Below are 26352 nucleotides of genomic sequence, written 5' to 3'. Positions count from 1 at the left end.
TCTGGTTTATAAACCTATCCACTGATTTAACCACCCATTTTATACATTGACACTGCACACTGATTGATTGCATTTCAACAAGATATAAATTCCAGAGCTGGATTGAAAGTCTCCTTTTATATCTGTAAAAAAAAAAATTAAAAGTGGAAATATATAAAAGTATGCAAGTTTTTTATTTCTCCCTACCTCACATTCCTTTCTTTATTTATATAGCACAATGCCCTGCAAATGAAGTCCGTCCAGATTCATCTGGAGTAATTCTCAGTCCTGGTTATCCGGGAAACTATCCTCATTCACAAACTTGCTCCTGGACTCTTAAAGTTGAACCAAATTACAACATCTCTGTGTTTGTAGAAACATTCCAAAGTGAAAAACAGTTTGATGAGCTGGAATTATTTGATGGTAAGAATTATATGGATTTATTTTTTTAATGTTCTACTCATGTAGTAAGTCCATGGAAATATATATATAAAAAATAATGGCAAAGGTTTTCAGTGAGTCCCCTCACAGCAAACCTTTGTTTTCTTCTTATTTGTTTTCTTTGGAGAAACATTCACTTCTGAGGGCTTCCATGCTTTGTCTAGAGTACTGTAGGTTTATGTTTAGCATATCAGTGAAAACTATATTTATTCTCTCTGTAATAAGGTCCAAACATGGCTTGTCCGAATTGATGAGGCACTGAGAAGAAGGGAAGGCAGAATAGGAGTGGGTGCAACAATCTGGATCTTTTCCATTAGTGGAGTGGGTAGATGTTGTTCATACTTTTTGCATGCAGGTTTTTTCAAATGTAATAAAAATAGCAGAAATTCAGTAACTTTTTACAAAACAATCAAAGTTTTAAAATATTTATGTATGATCTATTTGGTCACGGGTGTTTCTCCCTCATCTATTTTGCGTTTGCTTATTTTCAGGGGGTATTGCAACATGATTTAAAGTTTTCAACAGGCATACTTTCTAGTTGTCCCCAACAGCTAGTATTTGTTAAATTAAGAATATAAAGACTTGCAAGCCCTTGTGATTCCAGAGTGTGAGAAAATGTGCAAAATGCCAGCTTGACATGTTTTTTTCTAAGTGGGTCAGTTTAGTGTATTCTGTACTCCAGATTGATCCAATCTCTCAATAATTCTTTGTAGTGTCTCCTTAGCATCACTGAGGTGTCAGCAGGTTCTTTCAATATAGTTCAGTATGATTCTGTTAACAGTAAACACTCACAATAACTTTATCAATTTAAAATAATTGGGAAAAGTTTTAATATTTTTGAAAATATTTTTATCATTATGTTTTGTACATTTTCTGAAGGTCCTTCTGGACAAAGTCCTCTTTTGGTTGCCTTGAGTGGAAATCACACAGGACAATTGAACTACACAAGCAGATCAAATCAGCTGTATCTTCGTTGGTCAACTGACCATGCAACCAGTAAGAAAGGGTTCAAGATACGTTATTCAGGTTAGTACTCACCATCTATAGAAATATAATAATTTTAAGGGGAGATGAGAAGTCATGAACCAAATGTTCTCCTTTCAAAAGATACCTTGTATTTCTAGATAACATATCTGTGAAGTATGTCTACTGATCACATGGGGATCCTTAGTCTTAATTATTACACCAAGAAATATTTTTGGCTTGATACTTGTATATATATATGGATATATAAGCTACTCACCTAATATTGTTGTCTCAGTAATCTAGAAGGTTATTGATTCCATGTAGATTGCATACATACTTAACATAATGGTATTTAATCAGCTAAGGCAAAATACTTGCACATTTGACAAAATTATGGCAAAAGAATGGAAAGTCTTTGTATGTGTTCACTTAGGCACAGTTTCTCCCTGGTAACAGTGGAGACTTTTTTAGCTCCTCCCTTGAGGATCCTGGAACATCATACATCTCCACCAAGTTATCTTCACTCATTTGGCCACACTATAGTGTCTGGCCAAGGCCAACCACTGAAATTCATTATTAGAGTAAGATCTACCTACTTAGTCAAACCTGTAATCAACATACTATTGTGGTTTCCTGTCATGGATTTCCTCCCAAAGGTTGGTCTATGATTGTGAAGCAGCCTGGACAGAGTTTGACATTGTGAGCGGTCCTCTGTGTGTGAAAAATTAAAGCCATATTATATCACACAGAATGACCCTGCAATACATGAAATTGTTAGGTGATAGATAGAAAGCAAACCAATGACCATTTGCATATAATTTACTAAATATTTTCCTACTTGGGAAAACATTTTTAAAAAGATATTGTTTTGAATATTGAGAATCATGACTGGAGATGTATTTCCCAGGATTTTTATCTTAGGATGGCAAACTACAAGGAGTTTGTGGCATACAGATGTATTAGCCCAGCACATGAGGAGGGCATCTTTTAAAGAACAGCTCAGAGTACACTTTCTCTGGTTTTACTAACAAAATATCTTGAAAGGCTGCATAGTTCTCTCTACATCTGATGCAGGAGAGACATCCAGAATGAGAAAGGAATAACAGCAAGTGGCAGAGTAAGCAGTTGGGCCTGAATCTTAATGAGGGAAAGCAACAGCATGAAAAATGGGAAAGAAACTGGGTCTCAAAAAGGCTATTGATGCTATGGCAGCTGTGACAGAGCCAGCAGGCTACTCCTCAACTATCAGCCTATTGTAACGATTTACTGCCTCCCTCCTCCCCTCCCTGTTCCTCCAACCATGACTTTGCACAAGGTTTGGCAAATAGCAGATGTCCAGAATGCTTTGTAAAGTTCACTAAAGTTTTCTTCTGTGATGCTTTCCAAAATAGAATGTATTGTAGAAAAATAATTTATTTCATACCTGCTAGCCCAAAATATACAAATAGCTACAAGCTTACTTGTGGGCTTCAACACTGCAACATTTAAGAGGAAAAAAAATATGTGTCTGTGTTGATCTTTATTCCAGTTTATAAAACTGCCTTACCTCAAGTCTGATAATTGTCTAACTTGAGGTTGTTTGCAATGACTGGCAAGGCTTTCCAGGGTTTCAGAGTTGTTCTTTCTCATTACATAGGGCTACTGGGAAGATTCTTTGGTCCAGAGCATTGCTGCTTCAGACAAGGCACAGATTCAGTTGATCTGTTTGTACATTCAGCCCCTGAGTAACAGCAGTAGCAAGAGCTAGGTTGCTATTTTTGTTGCTGTGGCAGCCAGCAATCACTCTGGATTGCCCCTCCTTCTCTTGCTGGTGCCTTTGCTGATGTCATAGGGATGTGGCAGTGGCCAGTCGCTCTTGGGAGCCCCACAGCAACAGAAATCATGTGACCCAATCTACAGAGGACAGGGAAGGGGGGATGACAGTGCCTGGTCACGTGGACAGTGAATCGGTTTGAATTAGAGCTAGTCCAGGAGTCCACACTACCCTGGAGTGCCAGGCTGCTCTAGAGAGTCACCGGTTTTTACCCCATGTTACCAACCAGAAATACATCAAAGAGTGATTTCTGATTGGAACCAAGGTTTGAGACCAGTGAAGACAAATCCTTTGTGAAGAAGTACATCCAAACTGCTAAAACAGGTGTAATCTCTCCATCTCTTCAGCTAGTCCACAGCCAGCCACCCAACCCCAAAGGCAAACTAATCAATCTAGATTGTCCCCAGTCAGTCTATTTCTAAAAAAATCATGAACATATATTATTGGTAATATATGAGCTAAAAATTCACAAGCCCAAGGGGCTAAGCATGGCTTTCTGTGATCAAATACAGAGAACAGTGATTCCCATAGCACTTTGTTAAAACAAAATATATTCTGCTGATTTTTTTTAAAGGCAATTTGCATAGTTTACTTAGGACATGGTATGTCTTGATGAAAATTTATATTCTTTTCCTAAATGCCTGCTATAAATATATGAAGAATATATTTTTTTCTAGAGGCTTTTAGAATAGAAATTATATTCTCTATATATTTACTCCGGAGTGCATCCCACTGAGTTCAATGAAACTTATAAGCAAATCAGTACAGCTATAATTTCACCCAAAATGCACAATATTCTTAATAAAAGCTCATGTGCATATGATGGAGTCATGGGAGGCTAAAGAACTATCAGTTTGAAGACATGGTTTTGTCTCAAAATTTGACTGTGTTACCATTAATATTTGACATTTAGAGGCCAAGGAGATAAACAGGAGAGTTTTTTTTTTCAGTTTCCCTTCAGGCTGTTCACAATGTTTTTTTGACAGCTCCTTTGTATAGTCAGTGTCACTTTATTATACAGACAGTTACTATTTTCCCTAGAGAGGAAGGGAAATAATGGAAGGGGAAAATGAAAATGGCATTAAAAATTGCCATCTTAAAAACAGAAACTTTTAAGTCAAGTTGTTAATATCAAATTCTGTTATAAAAATTTCCCTAATTCTGGTATGAAGAAGCTTCCTAATTCTACCTTTTTAATCTAAATCAATAAAAAATACAAATCTTGCATTTTGTTACAATTAGACTTTAATTCTAATTCCATGGGATAACCTAATGGCATGTGTCATTGTTTCTGTATGTGTGGTTTATGATAAAGGTATGTCAACAATCCAAGAATTAATAATGAGGCATGCATTTAACCAATGCAATCTTAATCAAAGTCAGAGTTTTCCTTGTTCATGTGCTCTCTCTCTTTTACCTATGGAATAATTGCAAGAACAGTTCATGAAATTTGGTATGAGGTGTCCAACATTAATACATTAAACAAATGAATTAACCAATTAAAGTTCATAAATACCAACACTCCTGTAGGCTCAGTGGGAATAAACCCCTGTCCATTTTCATTGGCCTATCAAGTTGCCATCTTAAGTGGCTCATGACCTTGATGGCTTCAGCACATTCTCATGGCCTTATCAGCATCAGAGAGAGTCATCTTCAGATTTCTAAGCTCAGGATCAAAATGTGGAACTTAACAGGACTATTCAAGTTATGGCATAAATCCATTTATATCTGTTTCATTTCAGAAAATTCTGCATTTAAATATATAGTAGATCTTTTATTCAGCATGTCATTTTCAGTAAAATCTTAATGTCAGTACCTCTTCCTAGGTAATAAGAATGACATCCAGTGTGTGATGCCCTATTTTTAGTTTGCCAATTTATGTTTTGATTTTCAGGCTCTGCTGAGATGAAAAAATATTTTAAGATGCTTTTTGTAGCTTTTTATATATTCCATTTTTTATTTTGTGTTGTTATATTGTAATGTTTTATGTTTCTAAATCTTTATTTTTGTGCATTTAAATGGCATTGGCTAAGTTCCATATGTTGCTAATTTAGAGGCTACCTCCATGTGCTAGAAGTAGCAATACTGATCCAGAGTGGTGTACTCAGGGTTGCCGACATCTGCATGGCCAACACCAAGCAAGCTCACAGGCTGGTGGGTGCCCACATTGCATGGTCCCAAGCAAGCCTGGCAAACTGATGGTATCATCATGACCCAGTGCCAGAACCAGTTTGGTGACTCTGGAACTCCACTCTTACCTTGCCCCCACTGATCTGTCCTTAGCAGTGACCAATGGCACAAAAATTGAAGTAGTCATCATTTGGTGCTTGTAGTGATGATAGCCAGAGTGATGTGAGAGAAGGGAGTAGGAAAGGAGTAATTTCTCCCTCCTATCCTGCTCCCTTCTCCGATTGCCTCAGTGTTCTGGTTATCATCAGGCACTGAATGGTGACCACAGCAATTTTTATGCCTAGTGTTCACCACTAAGGCCAGATCAATGGGGGTAGTGCTATCCCCTTTCCCCAGGCTGCTAGAGCCTATAGAAAACAGGATGACAGTTTTAAATATTTTGGGTGCTTCCAAGATAGGAAGCAGCTCAACCGTTTATACTGACCCAAGATACGGATAAGTTCTGGAAGTCATGTTAAGGTGAAACTACCCCATGAGTTATGTGAGCAGAGGTCTTGAGTGGAGTACCTTGTGGTTTAATTTTAGGGCCATTACCTTATCAAGCTTGCCAAATTAGGAAATTAAGCAAACACATTGCAAGATAGGAAAATAATACAAAAAGACCTCAGTAAACTATAAAATAGGGCAGACATTAATACAATGAAATTTAAGACAAATCCAAAATTCTACATTTAAGGCAAGAAAACCTAAATGCCCATGTATAGAATAGGGGACACCCCGCTTAGAACTACCACATAGGACCTTGGGATTATTGCAGATCATAAATTGAACATTAGCTATGTGATGCTGCAGCAAAGAAGGTGCTTTTTAAACTTGCATTAATAGAATAATAGTTTCCTAATCAAGAGAAGCAATAGTCCCACAATCCTCTGTACTGGTCAGATTTCACCTGGAATACCACATTCACTTTTGAGTGCTTCTTTAAGAAGGATACAGACAAACGAGAACAGGTATAGAGAAGAGCACTTCCTTAAGATATATAGAGAACAAAACATATGATGAAAGATGGAAGACGTTAGTAAAAAGAAGACTTAGGGGTGACATGATGTCTTTCTTTAAATACCTCAAAGCCTATGACATAGAGGAGGGGACAGGGCTGTTTTCTGGTGTCCCAGGAGGCAGGCTGAATCTAATGGTTTCAAGTTACAGGAATACTGGGTTTTGATTTAATATTAAAAGGAATTTCTTGACAGTAAGAGCCAATAGACAACAATGCAACCAATAACCTAGGGAAGGGAGGGGGACTAGGGGGTCTCCTCTAAACAGCTATCTGATGGGGATGCTCAAGCTGGAGATCCTACATTGAACAGAAGGTTGGGTTCAATGGCCCATGAAGCTTCTACCAATTTTGTGGTTCTATAATCTGGCCCAACAGTCCCAGACCCATTTTAACCCCTCCTGCCAGCAAACACGGCTTTGACAATCAGAAACAGGACCACTGTCACATTTCCTTATTGCAGTGCAGATTGGAGGTATGAAGGTTTGGGAAGATTATTCAATCATGCCCTGATGGCCTGCACAACAGATCTCCATGAATAAATGCCCTTCCATTTTTATCATTATTCTTACTTTTATGCATAAGCATGAGTATGCAAATACAATCCATTATTTAACTGATCAGTCAGCTAAAATCTATTATATCTAACTAATTGCTCAATGGTAAGACTAATCTAGGTGCATCTCTATTTGTATTGGTGCCTTGATATTAAAATGGGTGCGACATGACATTTCAAGACACTGCAATAGAACAATTCAGGTCCCATCTTCACACATATAATGCAGTTCAGTGCAGTTTAACTGCATTATATGACTTTACACTGACCACATAATCCAACTTCAAGCTTCTGTAGTGTCTCAGAGACCCCCGAGTCATGACCCTGTTGCTATTACGGAGCAGACCGAAGAAGAGATGGGGTTTCCGCCATTTCCGCTTGATTCCGTCCCTTTCCAGGTGCCCACTGTTGACAATTCTAGCCCACAGTTCACAAGAAAGGGCCTTGGCTCTCAGCCCGGTTCTCCAGAGAATGTTAGTTTTGACCGCCGATTATTTATTTATTTATTTATTTATTTACAGCATTTATATTCTGCCCTTCTCACTCCGAAAGGGACTCAGGGCGGATCACATTACACATATAGGCAAACATTCAATGCCTTTAACATAGAACAAAGACAAGACAAACATAGGCTCCGAGCGGGCCTCGAACTCATGACCTCCTGGTCAGAGTGATTCATTGCAGTGATTCATTGCAGCTGCTCTCCAGCCTGCACCACAGCCCAAGCCCATTGGGATTATCTTGGGAGGCTTCGCACGCGCAAAAACAGATTTTGAGAAGGCGCGCTCGTTTAGCAGAAAAAGCCAGCATTAATTAGGCTGGTTCCCTTGAGAGTTTTCAGGGAGGACTGCATCTGGCAAAGTTGTTGTCTTGGGTCTTTTTTCCCTTGGGAAAGAGCTCGGACACCTGGCTGAGGAGGAGAGCAAAGTCCCATAAAAGTTCTGGGCACCAAATAGATCTTGCGGTGTTCAACGTGTCAGTTGAGGGATCACATCGACTCTAGTTCTGCAGCTTGCTACTCTCGAGTAGACCAGCTGCCTCTCACCTTCCTGTCAAGCCTGGACAGTGATTCAGCTTTACCATGACTAACTTTGCCTTGCTTTGCATCCTAGCCTCGGATTGAGCCCTGGAACTCTGGACAGCTCTTGCCTTAATTCCACACTCAAACAGCCTACAGGTTTGAGTGTGTTTCGGTTAATGGATTTAAAACTTTGAACTCTAATACTGGATATCTGCTTACATATTATTGGACTATATTTGACCTATCCTGAAAGGTCTACTGCTGGACTATATACTCTGCTTACTTTTATTGCCTCCTTTATTTCCTTAATAAAGGTATTAGATTGTTTATTGGCCTTCGTGTCTGATTCCCATGCTCACGCTGCCTGAGGTGTCACAGCTTCATTATATGGCGGTGTAGATGGGGACCAGAAACCATGGAATTCAATGCCTTTTATCTTTTTTGGAAGTCAGAAAATATGGATGGAATATATTCAGACAATGGGTTGTCTTTAGGGGTCCTTTCTGTGCAAGAAAGCTTGCAGAAAGGGATTCTCTCACAAAGAGTAAAGAATGAAAATCAGGTAGTGCTTTCATTGATTAGTCATGAATCTTGATATCAACACAGGATGGTCAGATTTTTCAGAGGACTACTGAAGGAAAATGGGGTGCTGTAGGCTCTAATGTGTAAGCATGAACATTTGGCTGATCTGACTACATATAGCTCTAGGCAGTAGGTGGGGCTCTGTAGCAGCAGCACAAAGCCCTTGCTGAACAATTATAAAAATAGTTCTTCCCTATGTCATATGATGCTGATGCAGCCCACAGCAAAATCAATTTAAAGCATATAAAAGAAAGAAATAATTTATAGACTAAAAGCATATCAAACAATTTAATATTAAACAATATTAAAATTTAAAATTAGTTAAAGCAGTTTTAAACAATTTAAAACCATGATGCATATGCAAATGTGGATAAAATTAATTATCCTCAAAAGGCTTTAATAAAAAAAATGTTATTTCAGGTGCATCTACACCATAGAAGTAATGCAGTTTGACATAGCTTTAACTGCCATGGCTCACTGTTTAATCCTGGGGACTGTAGTTTGGTGAGGCACTTTTTGGCAGAGAAGGTTAAAGATCTTGTAAAACTACAACACCCATAATTCCATAGCATTGAGCCATGGCAGTTAAAGTGGTGTCAGATTGCAGTAATCCTACAGTGTAGATAGTAGACACACTCTTACTCTCCATAAGCTGTATCTGTCGACAGAATAGCTTCTGCGTTTTGCACTAGCTGTGGCTTTTTTATATATAGTTGCACATAGAGGGCCTTGGAAGCTAGCACTCACTGAAGATTTCACATTAGTCTTTGAAAGAACTTTGCCCAGCCAATTTTGTAATGCAAATGTAAGCATTAAAATAACTCAAGATAAACATTCAAATCAAAACGTCTCTTGTTATTTCTACTCGACAACAGGGATGATCACACAGTCACATAAACTGCACAAGCGAGGCTCAACTGAATTTTGAATTAGATATGCAAAAATGCCCTCATATTTTTTTACCCTATAAATTGTAGAAACAAGGGTTGCGAATTGAGTGCCGTTCTCTAAGCCGATTGCATGCTAATGCAGATTGCAAAGAAAAGCTAAGCTTGAGTTCATGGTCTCAAATAATAAGCAAACATTACATTTTAATTAATGATTTTACTGTGTTTGTTTTGTCTGTTTATACTTTACTCCCACATAGCTCCTTACTGCAGCTTAAACCATGTTGTGAAGAATGGTGGAATTATTAATAAAACCAGGAACACAGTTGGCAGTACGGTCCACTATTATTGTAAGCCTGGATACAGAATAATTGGCCGTAGCAATGCAACTTGTAGACGTCATCCAAATGGCATGTATCAGTGGGATTCCCCTATTCCACTCTGCCAAGGTAAGAATCTTAAACTATTTTTGAAAAAAAAAATTGTAGCTTTTCAAAGAAGGCAGGGAAATCCTAGCTGCAGAAACCAGTTTCCTAGCAACACCCATGCAAACCTCATTCTCCAAATATACTCAACGTTCATGCTATTGAAAATATCTGCTTCTGTCTTCATTGTTGGGCATCTGGAACACTACATTAATTTTGTTGTTGCTGTAATTTTATAAATAGTAAATACAAAAAAATGGAGGGAAATAGAGATAGAGAGGAGTGAAAAGAAGAGTTAAAGAGATACATCAGATATGAAGATGGACTAGGGGTGTATTAATGTAATGGATTGTATTTATAAAAACACATTTCTTGGATTTAATGTCTTTAAAATACAGATTCATATGTGGTCAAAATTGTAAGAATTTTAGACAAGTTCAGAAATACACATGCAAACAGCATTCTCCAAACACACCCAAAGCATATGCTATTGAAAACTGAGCATCTGAATTGCTATGTTAAATTCTTTTTTAAGAAGAGATGGGTTCAAAAATGTAAATGTAAAGGTATCAAAGAAAGAAAGAAGGAAAGAAAAGAAAGATGACTTAGAGAAAAGAGAAACAGACAGAACATGAATATGGAATAGGGATGCTTTAATATAAGGTATCTACAAAAATAATTTCTTGGATGTAATGTCTTTAAAGTACATATTTATATGTGGCTAAAGCAGTAAGAGTTTTAGACACTATCAGAACAACTGAAAAATTTGTTTTTAAACATTCCAGCTTTGAAGTATGATTTGATTTATTTATTTATTTATTTATTTATTTCTCAAACTTATATGCCACCACTCCCCTAGGGCTCGGGGCGGCTTACAAGAACAGGCTAAAATCAACAATTTAAAAACATCTTTAAAACATCTTAAAAAACATCTTTAAAACATCCTAAAAGCACCATTTAAAATATCAATAACAGAACTCAAAAGCCTGCCGAAACAGGCATGTCTTACATGCCCTGCGGAAGGCCGACAAGTCCCGCAAGGCATGAACTTCAGGTGGCAAGGTGTTCCAGAGAGATGGCACCACTGCTGAAAAGGCTCTGCGTCTAGTTGTTGTTAGACACAAGGTCTTAAAACTGGGGACTTGTAATAGGTCTTGGTCCTCAGAACGGAGGGATCTCTGGGGTTTGTAGGGGGTAAGGTGGTCCCTCAGGTACATCAGCCCTAGACCATGTAAGGCTTTAAAGGTAAGCACCATCACTTTGAAAGTGATTCGGTGCTCAATTGGTAACCAGTGCAGCTGCAGTAAGATTGGTGTTATGTGGCATCTCATCAGGATTCCCGCAAGGAGCCGGGCAGCTGCATTTTGCACCAATTTGAGCTTCCGGATCACAGACACAGGAATGCCAATGTAAAGGGCGTTACAGTAGTCCAGTCACGAGATGACCATAGCCTGGATCACCATAGCCAGGTTGTCCCTAGACAGATAGGGGCTAGCCGTCTAGCCTGCCGAAGATGAAAAAGGCGGTTTTGCTAACGGCGGAGACCTGGGCCTCCATTGTCAGTGAAGGGTCCAAGAAGACTCCCGGACTCTTTACCAGTGAGGACGGGCATAGCGCTTCGCCATCCAGGGTTGGCAACTGGATATCTCCGCTGCCCGGTCGACCTAGCCATAGGGTCTCCGTCTTTGCTGGATTCACCCTCAACCTACTGGAACGCAACCATCCAATAACGGCCTCGAGGCACTGATGAAATTTCTCTGGTACAGAATCCGGTCAGCCTTCCATCTTTAACACAAGCTGAGTGTCGTCAGCATATTGATAACACTCGAGCCCGAAATCTCGGACCAGCTGAGCAAGTGGTCGCATATAGATGTTAAACAACAGAGGGGAGAGAATGGCCCCCTGAGGAACCCCACAAAGTAGAGGGGACCTCTCAGAGAACAGGCCTCCCCTCTCCACTCGCTGTCCACGTTTGTGAAGAAAGGAGGCCAGCCAATTTGAAGCTGTCCCCCTGACTCCGGCAACAGCAAGGCGGTGGGTTAGAAGATTGTGATCAACTGTGTCAAATGCTGCTGTGAGATCCAATAACACAAGCAGCACCGACCCGCCCTGGTCAAGCTGGCATCGCAGATGATCCGTGATGGAAACCAATACAGTCTCTGTCCCATGCCCCGCACGGAAGCCGGACTGGAAAGGATCCAGTCCGGCTGTTTCGTCTAGGAACTGCTGCAGCTGCACAATAATAATGTATTTTATTATTTTATTATTTCCCTCTACAATAGACTCAAGGCTGCTTGCAATGTATTACAAACACAGATTAAAACTATAAAAATATTGAAAAATACTCAGTTATTTAAAACAAAACACTAAAACCTTTAACATTCATTAAAAGACTATAGACCATGACAACAGTACAGGTCAGATTTAAGAAGAAAGATCTGTGAAGTCTGGGAGCTGCCACCAAGAAGATCCTTTTCCTGAGCCTTTAAAGGTGATTGGATAGAGAGAGCTCCTGTTGATCTTGGAACTCTTAAATAAATAAATGAAGTCAATGCACACAGAATTTAATCATCAGTCACATTGAGGATGTATCAATACAGTTTTTAAAAGTCTACATGCATAGCTGTGATGCTCAGTTTATATGGCAACTTGATGTGCAGCAGAAAATTATGTTTTCACCACCAATGTTCCTGTTAAAGAGACATGTGGGGTATAAATAGCAACTTGCTTTATGGCAATAATTGATTGATATCCCAGTAGTGGTATATTAACCTTAAAATCTGTGTAAGACTTTATTTATTGTTGCAAACATTGATATTTTCATCCTTCTTCTCCACTGGCCAAACTCCCCTCCTTGATCTACTGTGTAGCTTAAAGCATTCCCCACAATTCTATGCCTGGAGGAGAGCAGGAGGGCTTTGAAATTTTGTCTTAATCTCTGGAGACCTGAATAGGCTTCAGATGATGATGGTGATGATGGTGATGATGATGATGATTTTATTTGTTATCCACCTTTCATCACAGCCCGGGGCAGGCACAACATAGTTAAAAACACATCAGCATAAAACATTCAATAAAATACATATATTAAATTTTATTTCTATGAAATACACATTAAAATACACAGAACAAAGATTAAAATACAGTAGACACAGGCTTTGACTTTCAGGACCTCATCAGACAGAAGTCCATAAGCTGGGGGACAGTGGGTGAATCCATGGGGCAGCGGGGGAATTTGTGGGCCAGTGGGGGAATCTTTTGGGCAGAGCATTGCTTTGTCCCCTTACCTTCATACAATGTATTCTGGCTGCTCCTAGTTTCCTCCCATGCTGCCCCTGGCTTAGTGAATGAGAACACAGGTAGTCCCTCAAGTTCTCAGGGCTGCCTCTGACCATGCTGCCAAGACAGAGCCAGGAAGGAGCCCCACCAGCAGTAGCCCAGTGTTATTTGATGGGCTGTGCTGGGCTCCATCCTGGTTCCATATCAGCAGCATCCTAGGATGGGGGAAAGCACAATGTTATGAAACTGTTAATTTCATAAGCTAAAATGGACTGGGTAGGCCTGCCGGAAGAGATAGGTCTTAAGTTGTATCTTGAATTCTGACAGCTGGTTTGGCTCTTCTGGCAGGTCATTCCACAATCCTGGGCAGCCAATGAAAATATCCTTTGGGTGACAGTCACCAAGCAGGTTCTGGATGATTGGAGTAGCTGCCCCCAGAGGACCTGTATAATGTAATCATTTTAGATCTGTTAGAGGGCATGCCTAGGTGTTTCTGCAATTCTTCTGCCCTGCTCTCTCTGGACATGGTAGAGTTGGAGCTTCAATGGGTCTACAGCAGTCTGGGGAGTGGGAAATGACACAGCATGGCATTATGCTGCATGCAGAACTACTGTGCTTCACTGGTGATACATCTGCACTGACTCTTTAACATAGTTCAAAGCTAGCTCCAAACTGCAACAGCCAGACAAATTCTCACAAATACACACATAAAAATCCATTAATGTGCATCAGTTTTCTATGGTTTTTGCAATTACCATTTGGACCTCAAACTGGTTTCAGGATTTCCTAAGTAATCATCTGTACAATGAAACCACTTTCTTCAACGCTGATTCAATACTTTTAAATGATCAGTGTAGAACCATATAATGTAGCATAGAACCTGCCTTTAGCACATCTTAGCAGAATTGTTTATAAAGGATTTGTTTCCTTTCCCTACAAAATTGTTAGACAAGATAAGAAGAATCCTTTATTTAAAAAGAGAAAGGTTTTCATTGAACTTATTAAAACCATGCTTGATTAATTCATTCTTTTATTTATTTATTTTAGCAAATCTTCCAAGGATCTTTTTTAAGCCTAAAGGAAAACTTTTCATTGTGTCCAAAGTACCCGTAAAACTAATTCCACTGAGATGAACTTGTAACTGAGCACCCAAATTGCACTATAAATAATGAATGAAATGTAATTTTCCATTTCCTTAATTTGGTAGATGGTGAAGTTCTTTCAGTATGTGTTCCTCAAGTCTGAATTTCAAAAGAACACATCTTTAACTCAGGTTAAGTAGGTTAGGTCAGATGATACTTTTCATTTCCCTTCTAGACAAGTAACAACAGAGATGATAAGGTTCTTGCTGCTGCATGAAAAAGTTGATTTCCTTCCAAGGCAAAATAATTTATTGTTGCTGAAACAGCAAAAAGTGCACAAGCAAGCAGCAATGCATTAAACTAATTATACCTGAAGAGTAGCAATGTCTGTCATTAAAATACCTGAAACGTTTCCTTTGTAATATCTATAATGAAGCTTCTGTGTTGATGGGTATGTTTTGGGTTTTCATTGTTTTGAGTTGACTATTTCCTGGTTTTAAGTGAGGATAACTGCTATTTTTAAAGAAAAATAATTATCATATCCATAGATGAGAGAGAGAGGTAGATACATGAAATGGAAAATAATGTTTCTGAACACCTCAAAATGTTATGATGTCTAACTAAGGCCCCATCTGTACTGCCATATTATCCAGTTTCAGAACGCAGTTTAAATGCACTGAACTGTGTTATATGGCAGTGCAGATACAGCAGAAAATGGAATTTGTGTTTTTCCTTCTGCAGCCCATTCATAAAGACCTGAGAAATATCGGAATATGGAAGTTCTCTTTTGAGATAAATTAGTTAATAGGGCTGTGCAATGTTTCATTAATCATCATAAGTCATAGTAAATTTGTTAAATTCGTACTTGCAACATGATATCCAATGCAGAGGCATGGCCTGCATCAAAAATTTGAGAATCAAAATGTACCCAATACTTTTTAATTTGAATTTTGTAAATCTCTGAAGCCTCCCAAAGTCAATTTTATTTTCAGCACAAAAAAGCAAAGGAAAGCCAAAAAGGCTGCCTTTTCTCTTTAAATTAATGGCCTCTCATTATGAGTAGAGGGAAGTACCTGAGAGAAAGCAGAGTTTGCTGGGAAAGAAAGCACAGAATTCTGGGAAATGTAGTTTGGGAAGGTGATGAGACCTATGCTAGAGAATTCAAAAGGCCCTGCCCTAAACTACATTTTTCAGAATTCTGATCAGCATCAAAAAACCCCAATCAGGATAGCTGAGAGATTTGTCCCTCCGTAGCAGCAGCCAGTCAGAGTTCCAAGAAATTGTTGAATCTGCAAAGAGGAGGACTGGCTAATGCTTCTAGTAAGTAAATCTCTGCGCTGGGCTTGGAAGAAATCACTAAATGGAAGTTCTATTGGTTAATACGTTCAATGAGATAGCTGTTGTGACTTTTATTTAAAAAACATTTTTGTCAAAACTTTTTTTTAAAATCCTTAAAATCAGAAGATGTATTAATATTTCTGAAAGTTGAGGAGAAGGTTCCTTATTATCTTGTGTCATTGTATAGAAAATTCAAGGAGATAGTTCTTGTAGTTTATTTTTTAAAAAATATTGTTTATAAAAACTGAAAATTCCCCAAAACTCCACGGAGAAGTAAAATGTTCTGAAACTTGATGGACTAACAGTCGTAAATGTGTTCTACCATTGTAGTAAGTTTCACCCCAAAAGCTGCAAAAACGAGGGAGAAAGGAACCCCTGAAGTTTTCCCACTTGCGCAATTACAACAGCAAAAAAGTAATGTTCTAAAAAGTTCTAAAAGTAACTTTAGAAATGAAATGCTAGTGCCCCCAAATTTTGTAATGATTTTTGAAAGTTTTTTTTTTACAGTCGCACAACCCTATTAGTCAGGCATACAAATGGTAGCATACTGCTAAAATTAGCTTTAGTGGCAATATTTGCCTTTCAAATATTTCTATCATATCATTGTTATTTTTATTATTGGAGTTTGCACCATGTAATAAAGCCAAATTACTTCTCAGCAACGATGTGAGAAATATAGTGTGATCCATATAGCATTTTCCTCCTGTGAAGTAGCAAATATGATACCATTAATTATTACTTCCTGGGGCAGTAGCTTTTCTGTTTCTCCTCTCTTTTCAGCTGTGTCCTGTGGTATGCCAGTATCTCCTGGAAATGGTTCAGTTTGGGGTAATGAGTTTGTTTTGGGCAGCAAAGTGATATATGAGTGTAATGAGGGCTTCAAGCTAGAATCTAGTCAACAAACAACAGCAGTATGTCAAGAAGATGGATTGTGGAGCAATAAAGGAAAGCCACCTGTCTGTAAACGTAAGTTAAGCTTTTTTTAAAAAAAAAACCCAACAACAAATAATTTTGCTTAGCCTGGTTTATTTAGAATAGTGCTACTAAGAAAGTAGAAGCAGGAATCAGGTCAGAGGTTTCATTTAATCCAGAATCCCGAGAGTGTGCTATGGTAAATCTGTTTATTCTAAAGTGCTGATATCACTAAAGACGTGGCTACTCAATAAGTCTGGGATATGAAACCCTAATGTCATCTCTCAATAACTTCAGAAGAGAAAACTGTTGACTATTTCTTTCCAAGGCAGTGTTATTGCTTAGTAACTTATTTCTTTGTACTAGGCATCTGAATAGGGTGCTATATTTGTGTATTCTTGCATGACCAAAGGTTGAACTGCTAGGTGGTCCTTGAGATCTTTCCCAACTTTATTATTTTATGCTTCTCCTTTGTCCATCTTATGGAAACAGTAAAACACAATATTGGAGTCTGCCTCCTCACTTTCCTTAAGCTTCCAAAGTTCTTTGTTGCTTTGTATTGGCAATCAATTAATCAACCAACCACTTTATATCTAGCCTTTCCCTCAAGATTAGAACTCAAGGGAGCAGATTAAAAGAAATATCAATCAACATTTTCTTCAGGCTGTTTGTTAAACCTCTGAATAGTTTTTTCTGACTATAAAATATCCCTCCCTTTCTAAGCTGTTTTTATGGATACATCATAGCTACCTTTTTGAACATGGCCCTACAGAGGAAGTGACAAGCAGTAGGGCCGATGCTGTCTCGATAGCATATGTGCTGGATCTGAGGTTGCTTTGAGTGGGAGTGGAATGCTATGCTCTGAATAAAAGTGTTTTGCAGATATTCTTTTTTTTTTAACCATGCAGGCAGTATTGGGTCTAGATATATTTGAAGTATTTGCTGAAGCTGGTATCAGAAGGGGGTCACCACTGCTGTAAGAGGCTCATCTATCTGGTGTAGATGAGTCTCTTATTATCAACTTGCTTTCGTTTCCCCTTGAAATTGAAATTACTCAAATAATAGATTTCCTAAAGAAGAATACAAAGTGGGTATATTGTCGGCTTGAATGTGCATTCAGATTTTTTAAATAGTCAATGACAGTAACAAGTTATGATTAAAACTCCCTCAGAACTGATCCAGAGTAACCCACTCCAGATCAGTTCTGGTGTATGTGGTATGCGTAGATGTGTTCTAAGTTGCATCTCTACAACTGGTTATTGAGCAAAGATGGTTGTCCTATGAAAGTACATTTAAGTTCAGGGTTAACTGTCTGTTTTGGAAGCCTGTGCAAGCAATGGTGCAGGTAACTAATATCACGCTAATGATCTGACACATATTCATACTCAGAGTAATTATATTTACTGCACTATATTTGGAATCAGGGAACCGTTAATACATACATCAAGAAAAACGAATCAGCATTGAAAGAAGACAGCTTACCCACATCCCCACACAATTTTGAGACAAATATGACATCATATTGAGTCAAATGCTGTGTGCAAAAATAGCAAGTGTCACTAGTGTCTGTGAAATCCAAGAGGGTTCCTGAATAACTTGTTTTAAATAAAGTATCTGTTAAGTATATTTTGTTTTACGTCTAGTAGGATTGATAAATACAAAGAATTTACTGCAAAATTAAAATGTAGAAACAGCTTTTCAGTCTCTTGAATAATGTTGCACACTTCTTTATTATGTCCTCAGCATTGAGTTCATTTCCCAGTCTTAATTTTGTATGTAAACAGACACAGACAAAATCATACTGGTGTCTTTGGACCAATCATTACTTCTTAGCTTAGCACATTTCACACAGGCCCCATCTATACTGCCATATAACACTGTTCGAAACCTGCATTATATATGCAAAGTTCTGTTCAGTTAAATTGCATTATATTAATCTAAACTGACCATATAGTGGCAGTGTACATGGGACCAAAGTGGTGTGGGAATAAAAAGAATCTAAGAAATGTTCTGAACTGCTTTTAAAAAGATGACATCAAAAACGTAATTTAAATTTTATTCACTTGCCACAATAATCTGTTTCCCAGTGGAAAATCCTACCCTCTTCCCTTTAGCTATATAGTGAAGGGAATAGTCAATGCCTTCTTACAAGGCAGCATTCCAAGTTGATTAAAATAATAATAATAATAATAATAATAATAATAATAATAATAATAATAATAATAAATAATAACTTTATTTTTATACCCCGCCCCATCTCCCCGGAGGGACTTGGAGCGGCTTACATGGGGCCTTGCCCGACACAACAATATAATAACAATAAAACAATGAAACAAACATCCCAACAATAAAACATCAACATCAATAAAACAATCATAAAAATCAACATACAGCATAAAATGTTAAAAATGGGAGACTAAGTGCCGAGTATTTCAAAATGGGAGAGGTAGTTACATAGCTAAAATAGTCAGTAAAGTGCAAGGTAATAATGGCAGAGCATCCTATTATTGAGTGGGCAGATAAATCGAACCTATAATGATTAATCATCGAAGGCCTTTTGGAAGAGCCAGGTTTTTAGGCTCTTCCGGAAGGAGAGGAGGGTAGGGGCCTGCCTGATCTCCCTGGGGAGCGAGTTCCAAAGCCAGGGGGCCACGACGGAGAAGGCCCTCTCTCTCGTCCCCACCAACCGCGACTGCAAAGGTGGTGGAAGCGAGAGGAGGGCCTCCCCCGACGAGCGAAGAGAACATGCAGGTTCATAGGAGGAGATGCGGTCTCTAAGGTAGGTGGGTCCTAAACTGTTTAGGGCTTTGTAGGTGATAACCTGCACCTTGAATTGGGCCCGGAAAATAAACGGCAGCCAGTGGAGCTCTTTAAACAGAGGCGTTGAACGTGCCCTGTAATTCGCTCCAGTTAGAAACCTGGCTGCCTAACGTTGTACTAATTGTAATTTCCGGGCCGTCTTCAAAGGCAGCCCCATGTAGAGCGCATTGCAATAATCCAGTCTAGATGTAACTAAGGCATGGACCACCATGGTCAGATCAGACTTCTCGCGGTATGGTCGCAGCTGGCACACAAGTTTTAATTGTGCAAAGGCCCTCCCGGCCACGGCCGACACCTGAGCCTCAAGAGTCAGCCCCGAATCCAGGAGGACCCCCAAGCTGCGGACCTGCGCCTTTGGGGGAATGCGACCCCATCAAGCACAGGTTGCCACCCAATACCCCGATCAGACGTACGACTGACCTGGAGGACCTCTTTCTTGTTAGGATTGAGCTTTAGCTTGTTGGCCCTCACCCAGGCCAACACAGTGGCCAGGCACTGGTCTAGAGTCCGAGGGGCTTCCTTGGATTTTGGTGGAAAAGAGTAGTAGAGTTGGGTGTCATCCGCGTAGAGATGGCACCGTACTCCAAAACTCCGGATGACCCCTCCCAGCGGTTTCATGTAGATGTTAAAAAGCATGGGGGGCAGAATAGAACCTTGCGGGACCCCACAGGTCAATGGCCAGGGGTCCAAGCAGGTGTCCCCCAGCTTCACCAACTGGGAACGGCCCTCCAGGAAGGACTGGAGCCACTGCAAAGCAGTACCCCCAAGGCCCATCCCAGAGAGCCGTCCCAGAAGATAACATGGTCGATGGTATCAAAAGCCACTGAGATGTTCAAGAGAACTTGCAGGGTCACACTCCCCCTGTCCAGTTCCCTGCAGAGGTCATCCACCAAGGCGACCAAAGCTGAACCTAGGCCTGAAGCCAGACTGCGATTGGTCCAGAAAATCCGTATCTTCCAAGAATCCCTGGAGCTGAGAGGCAACCACCCGCTCCAAGACCTTGCCCAGAAATGGAAGGTTAGAGATTGGTCTGTAATTACAGAGGTTAGTCGAATCCAAAGATGCAGTTGTTAAGCCCATGTTGAAAAAAAAAAAATCTCTGAACTCCTTCAGAATGAGTAATCATTAGCCAGTGTCTAACATACCACTTCCCAGCTCCAGGAATTCCTGGATTAAAGAAATCATCTAAATCCTGGATGGCTTTGGACATCTTTATGGATAACCAATGCTTGGAATCAGATGGAGGAATGTGTCCCAATTGGTTCTGCAAGGCGTCTCTGTGGCTTGCATTGCCATTAACCATATAGTCTTCTAGACTGCCACATTGGGATTGAACCTGGAAATGCAGTATTACTGTGGTTCTGTAACAGACTTTTTGATAGACTTTCACTTGGCTTTTTAGGCCTCTTTTCTTGCATATTTCATACTGTAGAGAAAAGGATGGGATTTGCCTTCAGTACCTGTTCCTGTACCTGTACCTTGTCATATCTGGCATGGAATTAGGGCTAGGATGACTGATTTGGTATATTTGGTGATTGGGTGAGCACTCTTTTGATAACAAAAGAAAATGCCCAACATTTTTAAAAGCAGCTGGCATGGTGGGAGTGGGGGTGAAAGGATTTCTTCCCATTTCAGATGTACATTTATTTTTATCTGACAGCAATATTTGCCTAAGAAATCCTTTTGTGAACTTGTTTGGAGCCAAAGTGTTGTCCTTTTTGCTTTAGAAACCACTGTTATTGCTTAAAGTCTTCCGTTTGTTATCAGCCAATTCTTTTGTGATTTAGAAGTATTACTTCATTAAATAAAATATATATCTTGATTTGATTAAGTATCACTGTGCCATACATTCTGCTGTGTGGAAATAATATATCCTCATCCTTAAAACATCTGAATTGATCACATTAGGTTTCTTTTAAGGGCATCATCACATAGATTGAAGCTTTCTTATATAAATGAAACTTTGGGAACAAGATCTGTGTTTTCCATTAGATAGAAATTGACTGTTCCCTATGCAGTCCTCTGTGATAGCAAATTTGGCTGTGATCTTCAGCACATCTTGTACCAGTAGAACAGTAAAATGCCAGTGGTGCCATGATGTGTTATATTTTGCAATCAGTTGTAACCATAGATGTGTTTGCACATTGGCTATGTGGTTCTGCCTCTAAATTCATATTAAATATTTGGAAGAAAGCATTTGTCTAAACCATAATGGATCCCCAGGTTTGGTGTTGAAAGTTGGGTCATTTGCTTGCACTGGAACATGTATTTGAGAAATGTTTGTCGCATGCTCAATTTCACAGAGAAAAGTCTACTGTCAATAAGATGATTCATCTTCTGTGATGTAATGTTGGAAGGAAAGTGCTAATGCTAGAGTGTCCTTGCTTCACAGCTGTGACTTGCCCCAGCATAGAAAGTCTGCTCTCAGAACATGTGATCTGGAGACTGATTTCTGGGTTGGTGAATGAGTTTGGAGCACAAGTCATGCTGAGCTGCAGCCCTGGCTATTATTTAGAGGGTCAGAGACTCATGCTGTGTAAAACTAATGGAACATGGAGTGGTGCTGATGAGAGACCAAAGTGTAAGGGTAAGAAACATTTATTTACACAGTGCCCAGTCTTGTCCTAAGAAGCAGCTCCTTTTTATTGCCACCACAACCGAAGTTGAGGATTGGAACATTTTATAACATCTTTCCTTAAATATTTGAGTAGGATACATTAAGAAATGTACTGTTCTTTTTCAACTAAGTGAGCTCTTCACATGAACATGGTAAATTAATTAAATGTACTAAACATAAAATAGTTAACTTGTTAATTTGGTGTTTATCTATAGTTAGATATTCAAAGATGTCAGACTATTTGCAAAGTATTGCTTTTATATGATCCTGTTTAAAGCCTTGCATATAAATCAGTGCATATTTGATGCTCCAGGCCACATAGATTTCAATATGATTAATGGAAGGGAATAATTTTGCATGCACAAAGGAATGTGTTGCTGCTTCCTTCACTGAAAGGAATAAGAGAACTCATTCTTCAGGATGTAAGAAGAATTCTAAGTGTGCAAATTCCATTTTATGCATCCATAAGAGAAATCTGATTTTTAAGCCTGCCTTGATGTATTTGGTGGCATATATGATATGCATAACATTTGTTAAGTGAATAATTTGTCCATTCTCAAGAGTCCTTATTCAAAGCAGATTACAGATTAAATGACTTGTGAGGTGTACTTCAATTATGTTCAAGTGTAATTAAACAAACAAGCTAATTAATCACAGATTAACTGAATACCTAAATGGCTGAAATGATTCAAACATGAACTGAATAATCCATTTGATGTTGGCAAATTAGATTTCTTTTAACATTTGAGATTGTTAAACTACTGTGCCTCTGAAATGCAATATAATAAAATACATTGTTCTTCATGTAATATTGGAGTCATATGATTGTATATGTTCTCAAATCCAAAGAATTGCACAAGTCCCATGTACTTGTTGTTTAGCAAATCGGTCTTCAAAATGAATGAAAATTCAAAAAGGAGGCTCCTGGCTGAGGGGAATTTGGTGAGATGAGAGACCAATCAAAAACGAAAATTAAAATAATCAAAATTCCACTGATGGTTGCCTCCAGGTTCTCACTGAAATTACTCTACTCTTTGTCACTTTTAAAAGTGATGAAAACAAACTATGGCTTTTAAGTGTTTTTTTGTTTTTTGTTTTTACTCTCTACACTTCTTTCTCACACAAAACAAACATATCAGCTTGTGGCCAACCAATTTGTAAACATTACAAATAACCATGGATGCAGGTTTTTTTTATGTCAAGTATGTAGCACGTTTTGATCTTCTGGTTTAGTGGGTCACTTCTATCCCTATGGGAATGAGAGGACATGATTAAAAACAATGCTTAGAAGCCAATAAACACTCTCCCTGCAATCCTTCTGGTGGCTTCTAAGCATTTTTATTCAAGCAGACTTTTAAAGATTGAGGTCTTAAAGATCGTCAAGGAATGCTGTGTTTTTATCTTTGTATATGTTTGTAATCAGTTTGAAGGATTTAAACTGTCTATTTTAATTATGCTAATATTGAATTCTATTTTATTGTTTGTATATTTTAATCTTTATATTGTATTACATTGGTTTTACTGTAAGTCCCATTGAGTCTCTTTGAGAGAGAGAAAGCAGAGTATAAATAGTAGTAGTAGTAGTAATAATAATAATAATAATAATAATAATAATAATAATAATAATAATAGACAAAATCATTAAAATATTAAATAAATTAGACAGAGACTAGAACATTACTTGACAATTCTTATCACTACCAACTGTGGCTCAACCAAACCTTTGGGTAGTGTTATAATTCTTTTCTGATTTTATTCTTGAAGGTAACAACAAGAATATAAAAGTGCACAAATAGCACCTGTGTTGGAAACTGAATAAATTTTGTCGGATTACAGGTGGTGCATGACTGAGATATGTTTCATTTAAGATAATGCTGTAGAACAGGGGTCCCCAAACTTTCAAAGCCGAGGGCCGGTCCACAATCCTTCAGACTGTTGAGGGGCCGGATTATCATTTGAAGAAAAAAAATACAAACAAATTCCGATGCACACTGCATATGTCTTATTTGTAGTGCAAAAACAACAACAACAACAACAACAACAACAACAACAATGAAAGAATAATACAATATTTAAAAATAAAAACAATTTTAACCAACATACATTTATCAGGATTTCAATGGGAAGTGTGGTCCTGCTTCTGGCCAATGAGATAGTCAAGTTAATTAGGGTTGTTGCTGTTGTTATTGTTGTGTGCCTTCAAGTCATTTCAGACTTTGGGTGAGCCTAAGTCTAAAATTTATTTATTATTTATTATTTACTGCATTTATTTACTACATTTATATCACACTCTTCTCACCCCAAAGGGGACTCAGAGTGGCTTACAAATTATATGTACATACAATATATTATATTATTAGCATAGCACAATATTAGCATTATATATTACTATATTGAACTATACCACTATACTGTAATATTATTAGTAATATTATATGTAATATAGAATATATAATTAATATTATTATATGGTATTATTATTAGTGTTATATTGTATTACATTATAATATTATTATCAATATTATATCTATATACAATATATTATATTATAAAACTGAGGGCGGGGGCCAGGTAAATGACCTCGGAGGGCCGCATCCGGCCCCCGGGCCTTAGTTTGGGGACCCCTGCTGTAGAATATGATATGTGGTAAATGACTGCTTAGAAATCTCCAGACATACAAGAGGCTTAAAGGCTTCTCTAGCAGAACAGACAGATAGAAGTATCAGGAAAGAGTTTAAGATAGATGGATTTTGCCATTAACCATTGTCTTTATGTGTCTCAAACAAAGCTTTTTTGGACTCCACATTGAGAATGGAAATGCTCTCAAAACTAAACTATAGCTAAATACCATGCCATATTTGAAAAACCTTATTTTGCCTTTTCAGTTATCTCCTGTGGAAGCCTCCCATCGCCACCAAATGGTAATAAGATTGGCACCCTGACAGTCTATGGAGCTACAGCAATCTTTACTTGTAACACTGGGTATACACTGGTTGGGTCTCACGTACGAGAATGCTTAGCCAATGGACTTTGGAGTGGAACTGAAACACAGTGTCTTGGTAAATAAATATAAAACCTCTTACCAAAGGGTAGATATATGTGAATGAAAGAATGAAAATGTTATGTATTAAGAATGCAATCTGAATGATGTAAATGAGTTGTGTTGTTTCCAGTAGATAATGTTATAGACTGTTATTTACCTCTTTAGCAAGTTTCACAATATTAACTTTTGGGGAATATAATTTGAGACAGTGAGGTTTTGAGTACATACAGAAGGGATTATACAGGTTTATAAGATCTATTTAAAATAATGTAATTCTTCATTGATTTTCAAATCCATGAAAATTCCATTCTCAGAATACTTCTGGTAAGGAGTTCACATTAGGATTTTTTTTTTTTTGCTGACATGATTTGATAATACAGAAAATCTCTCTTGGTCTCAAAATTGCTTGTTGAGATTGAGGAACAACAGACGAATTTCCAGATTTTCTTGTTTCCTATAAGATTCCAGAAAGGACAATTTTTGTGTGTCTTGGTTATTTAGGTCTATTCCTGGGATTATATGGGGTTCTGATTCAGAAAATTGCATTGAATAAACCACATCAACTCTAGTTTCGTAGATATGGCTAGCCTAATTATCTATGGGCAAGCAGTTAGTGACTAGTTTAAGAATGCATATACAGGCAGCCTCCGAGTTACAAACATCCAACTTACAGATGACTCAGTTAAGAATGGGGATAAGACAACAGGAAGTGAGAGAAATCTATCCCTCAGAAGGCAAATTCACTCATGGAAAAATTACTATGGCAAAAGTAGTCTCCACTGAAGCTTTATCACAAATCCTTGTTTCCACAACAAACCAATTTTTTTTCAAAATCCAACTATCACAGGAATAGAAAGTGAAGTGAAATCTTCTGATCAGAGCCACAGAAAGCAAAGCAAACATCACAGAGGTGTTAATTTTTCCCTATCCTATCCAAAGCTAATATACCCACATTTACTCGAGTCTAGTGCACTATCGATTGTAATGTGCATATTAATGTTGAGGTGCTCATTACCAAAAAATGGATTTCCATCCATTTTGTGCCCTTTCCCAGTTGGGTGCAAGCAGAAGTCATGCGCTTCCACTTGCGTCCTCAGCTTGACAAGAGACAAGGGAGAATCTGTCTAGGAAGGAAATGGGGGCTTTTTCCTTCTCCAGCTGGGAGAATAAGGAAAAGCCCAGGACTAGGAAGGGAGTGGGGCTTCTTCTTCTCCTTTCAACTGAAAAGAGGAGAAGCCAGCCGGGAAGGGCAAAGAAGGGCCAGTTGGGAAGCTGCCACTCTTCCATCAGGCCAAGGCTTCGGATTCACTAGTCTCAGCCTGACCAAGGGGCATTAGGTGCACGGTTGTAATATGCCATCAAATGTAATGTGCATTTTCATTCTGGCTAAGCATTTTAGCCAAA

At 38.5% G+C, this 26352-nt stretch overlaps 1 protein-coding gene across 4 annotated transcripts in view; it reads left to right on the top strand.

The window, feature by feature from the left end:
* Positions 1-26352, top strand: part of csmd1 (CUB and Sushi multiple domains 1) — a 1478446-nt gene that overhangs the window by 1368452 nt on the left and 83642 nt on the right. For all 4 annotated transcript variants that reach the window (XM_062969106.1, XM_062969107.1, XM_062969108.1 and 1 more), the window contains 6 exons: positions 214-402; positions 1300-1446; positions 9693-9881; positions 16337-16522; positions 21681-21875; positions 24791-24964. In XM_062969106.1, the coding sequence (XP_062825176.1) occupies positions 214-402; positions 1300-1446; positions 9693-9881; positions 16337-16522; positions 21681-21875; positions 24791-24964 (1080 nt within the window). The remainder of the gene's footprint in view (positions 1-213; positions 403-1299; positions 1447-9692; positions 9882-16336; positions 16523-21680; positions 21876-24790; positions 24965-26352) is intronic.

This window comes from Anolis carolinensis, chromosome 1 (assembly GCF_035594765.1).
Source record: "Anolis carolinensis isolate JA03-04 chromosome 1, rAnoCar3.1.pri, whole genome shotgun sequence".
Classification (NCBI taxonomy): domain Eukaryota; kingdom Metazoa; phylum Chordata; class Lepidosauria; order Squamata; family Dactyloidae; genus Anolis; species Anolis carolinensis.
This window is presented reverse-complemented; position numbering and strand designations above follow the sequence as displayed.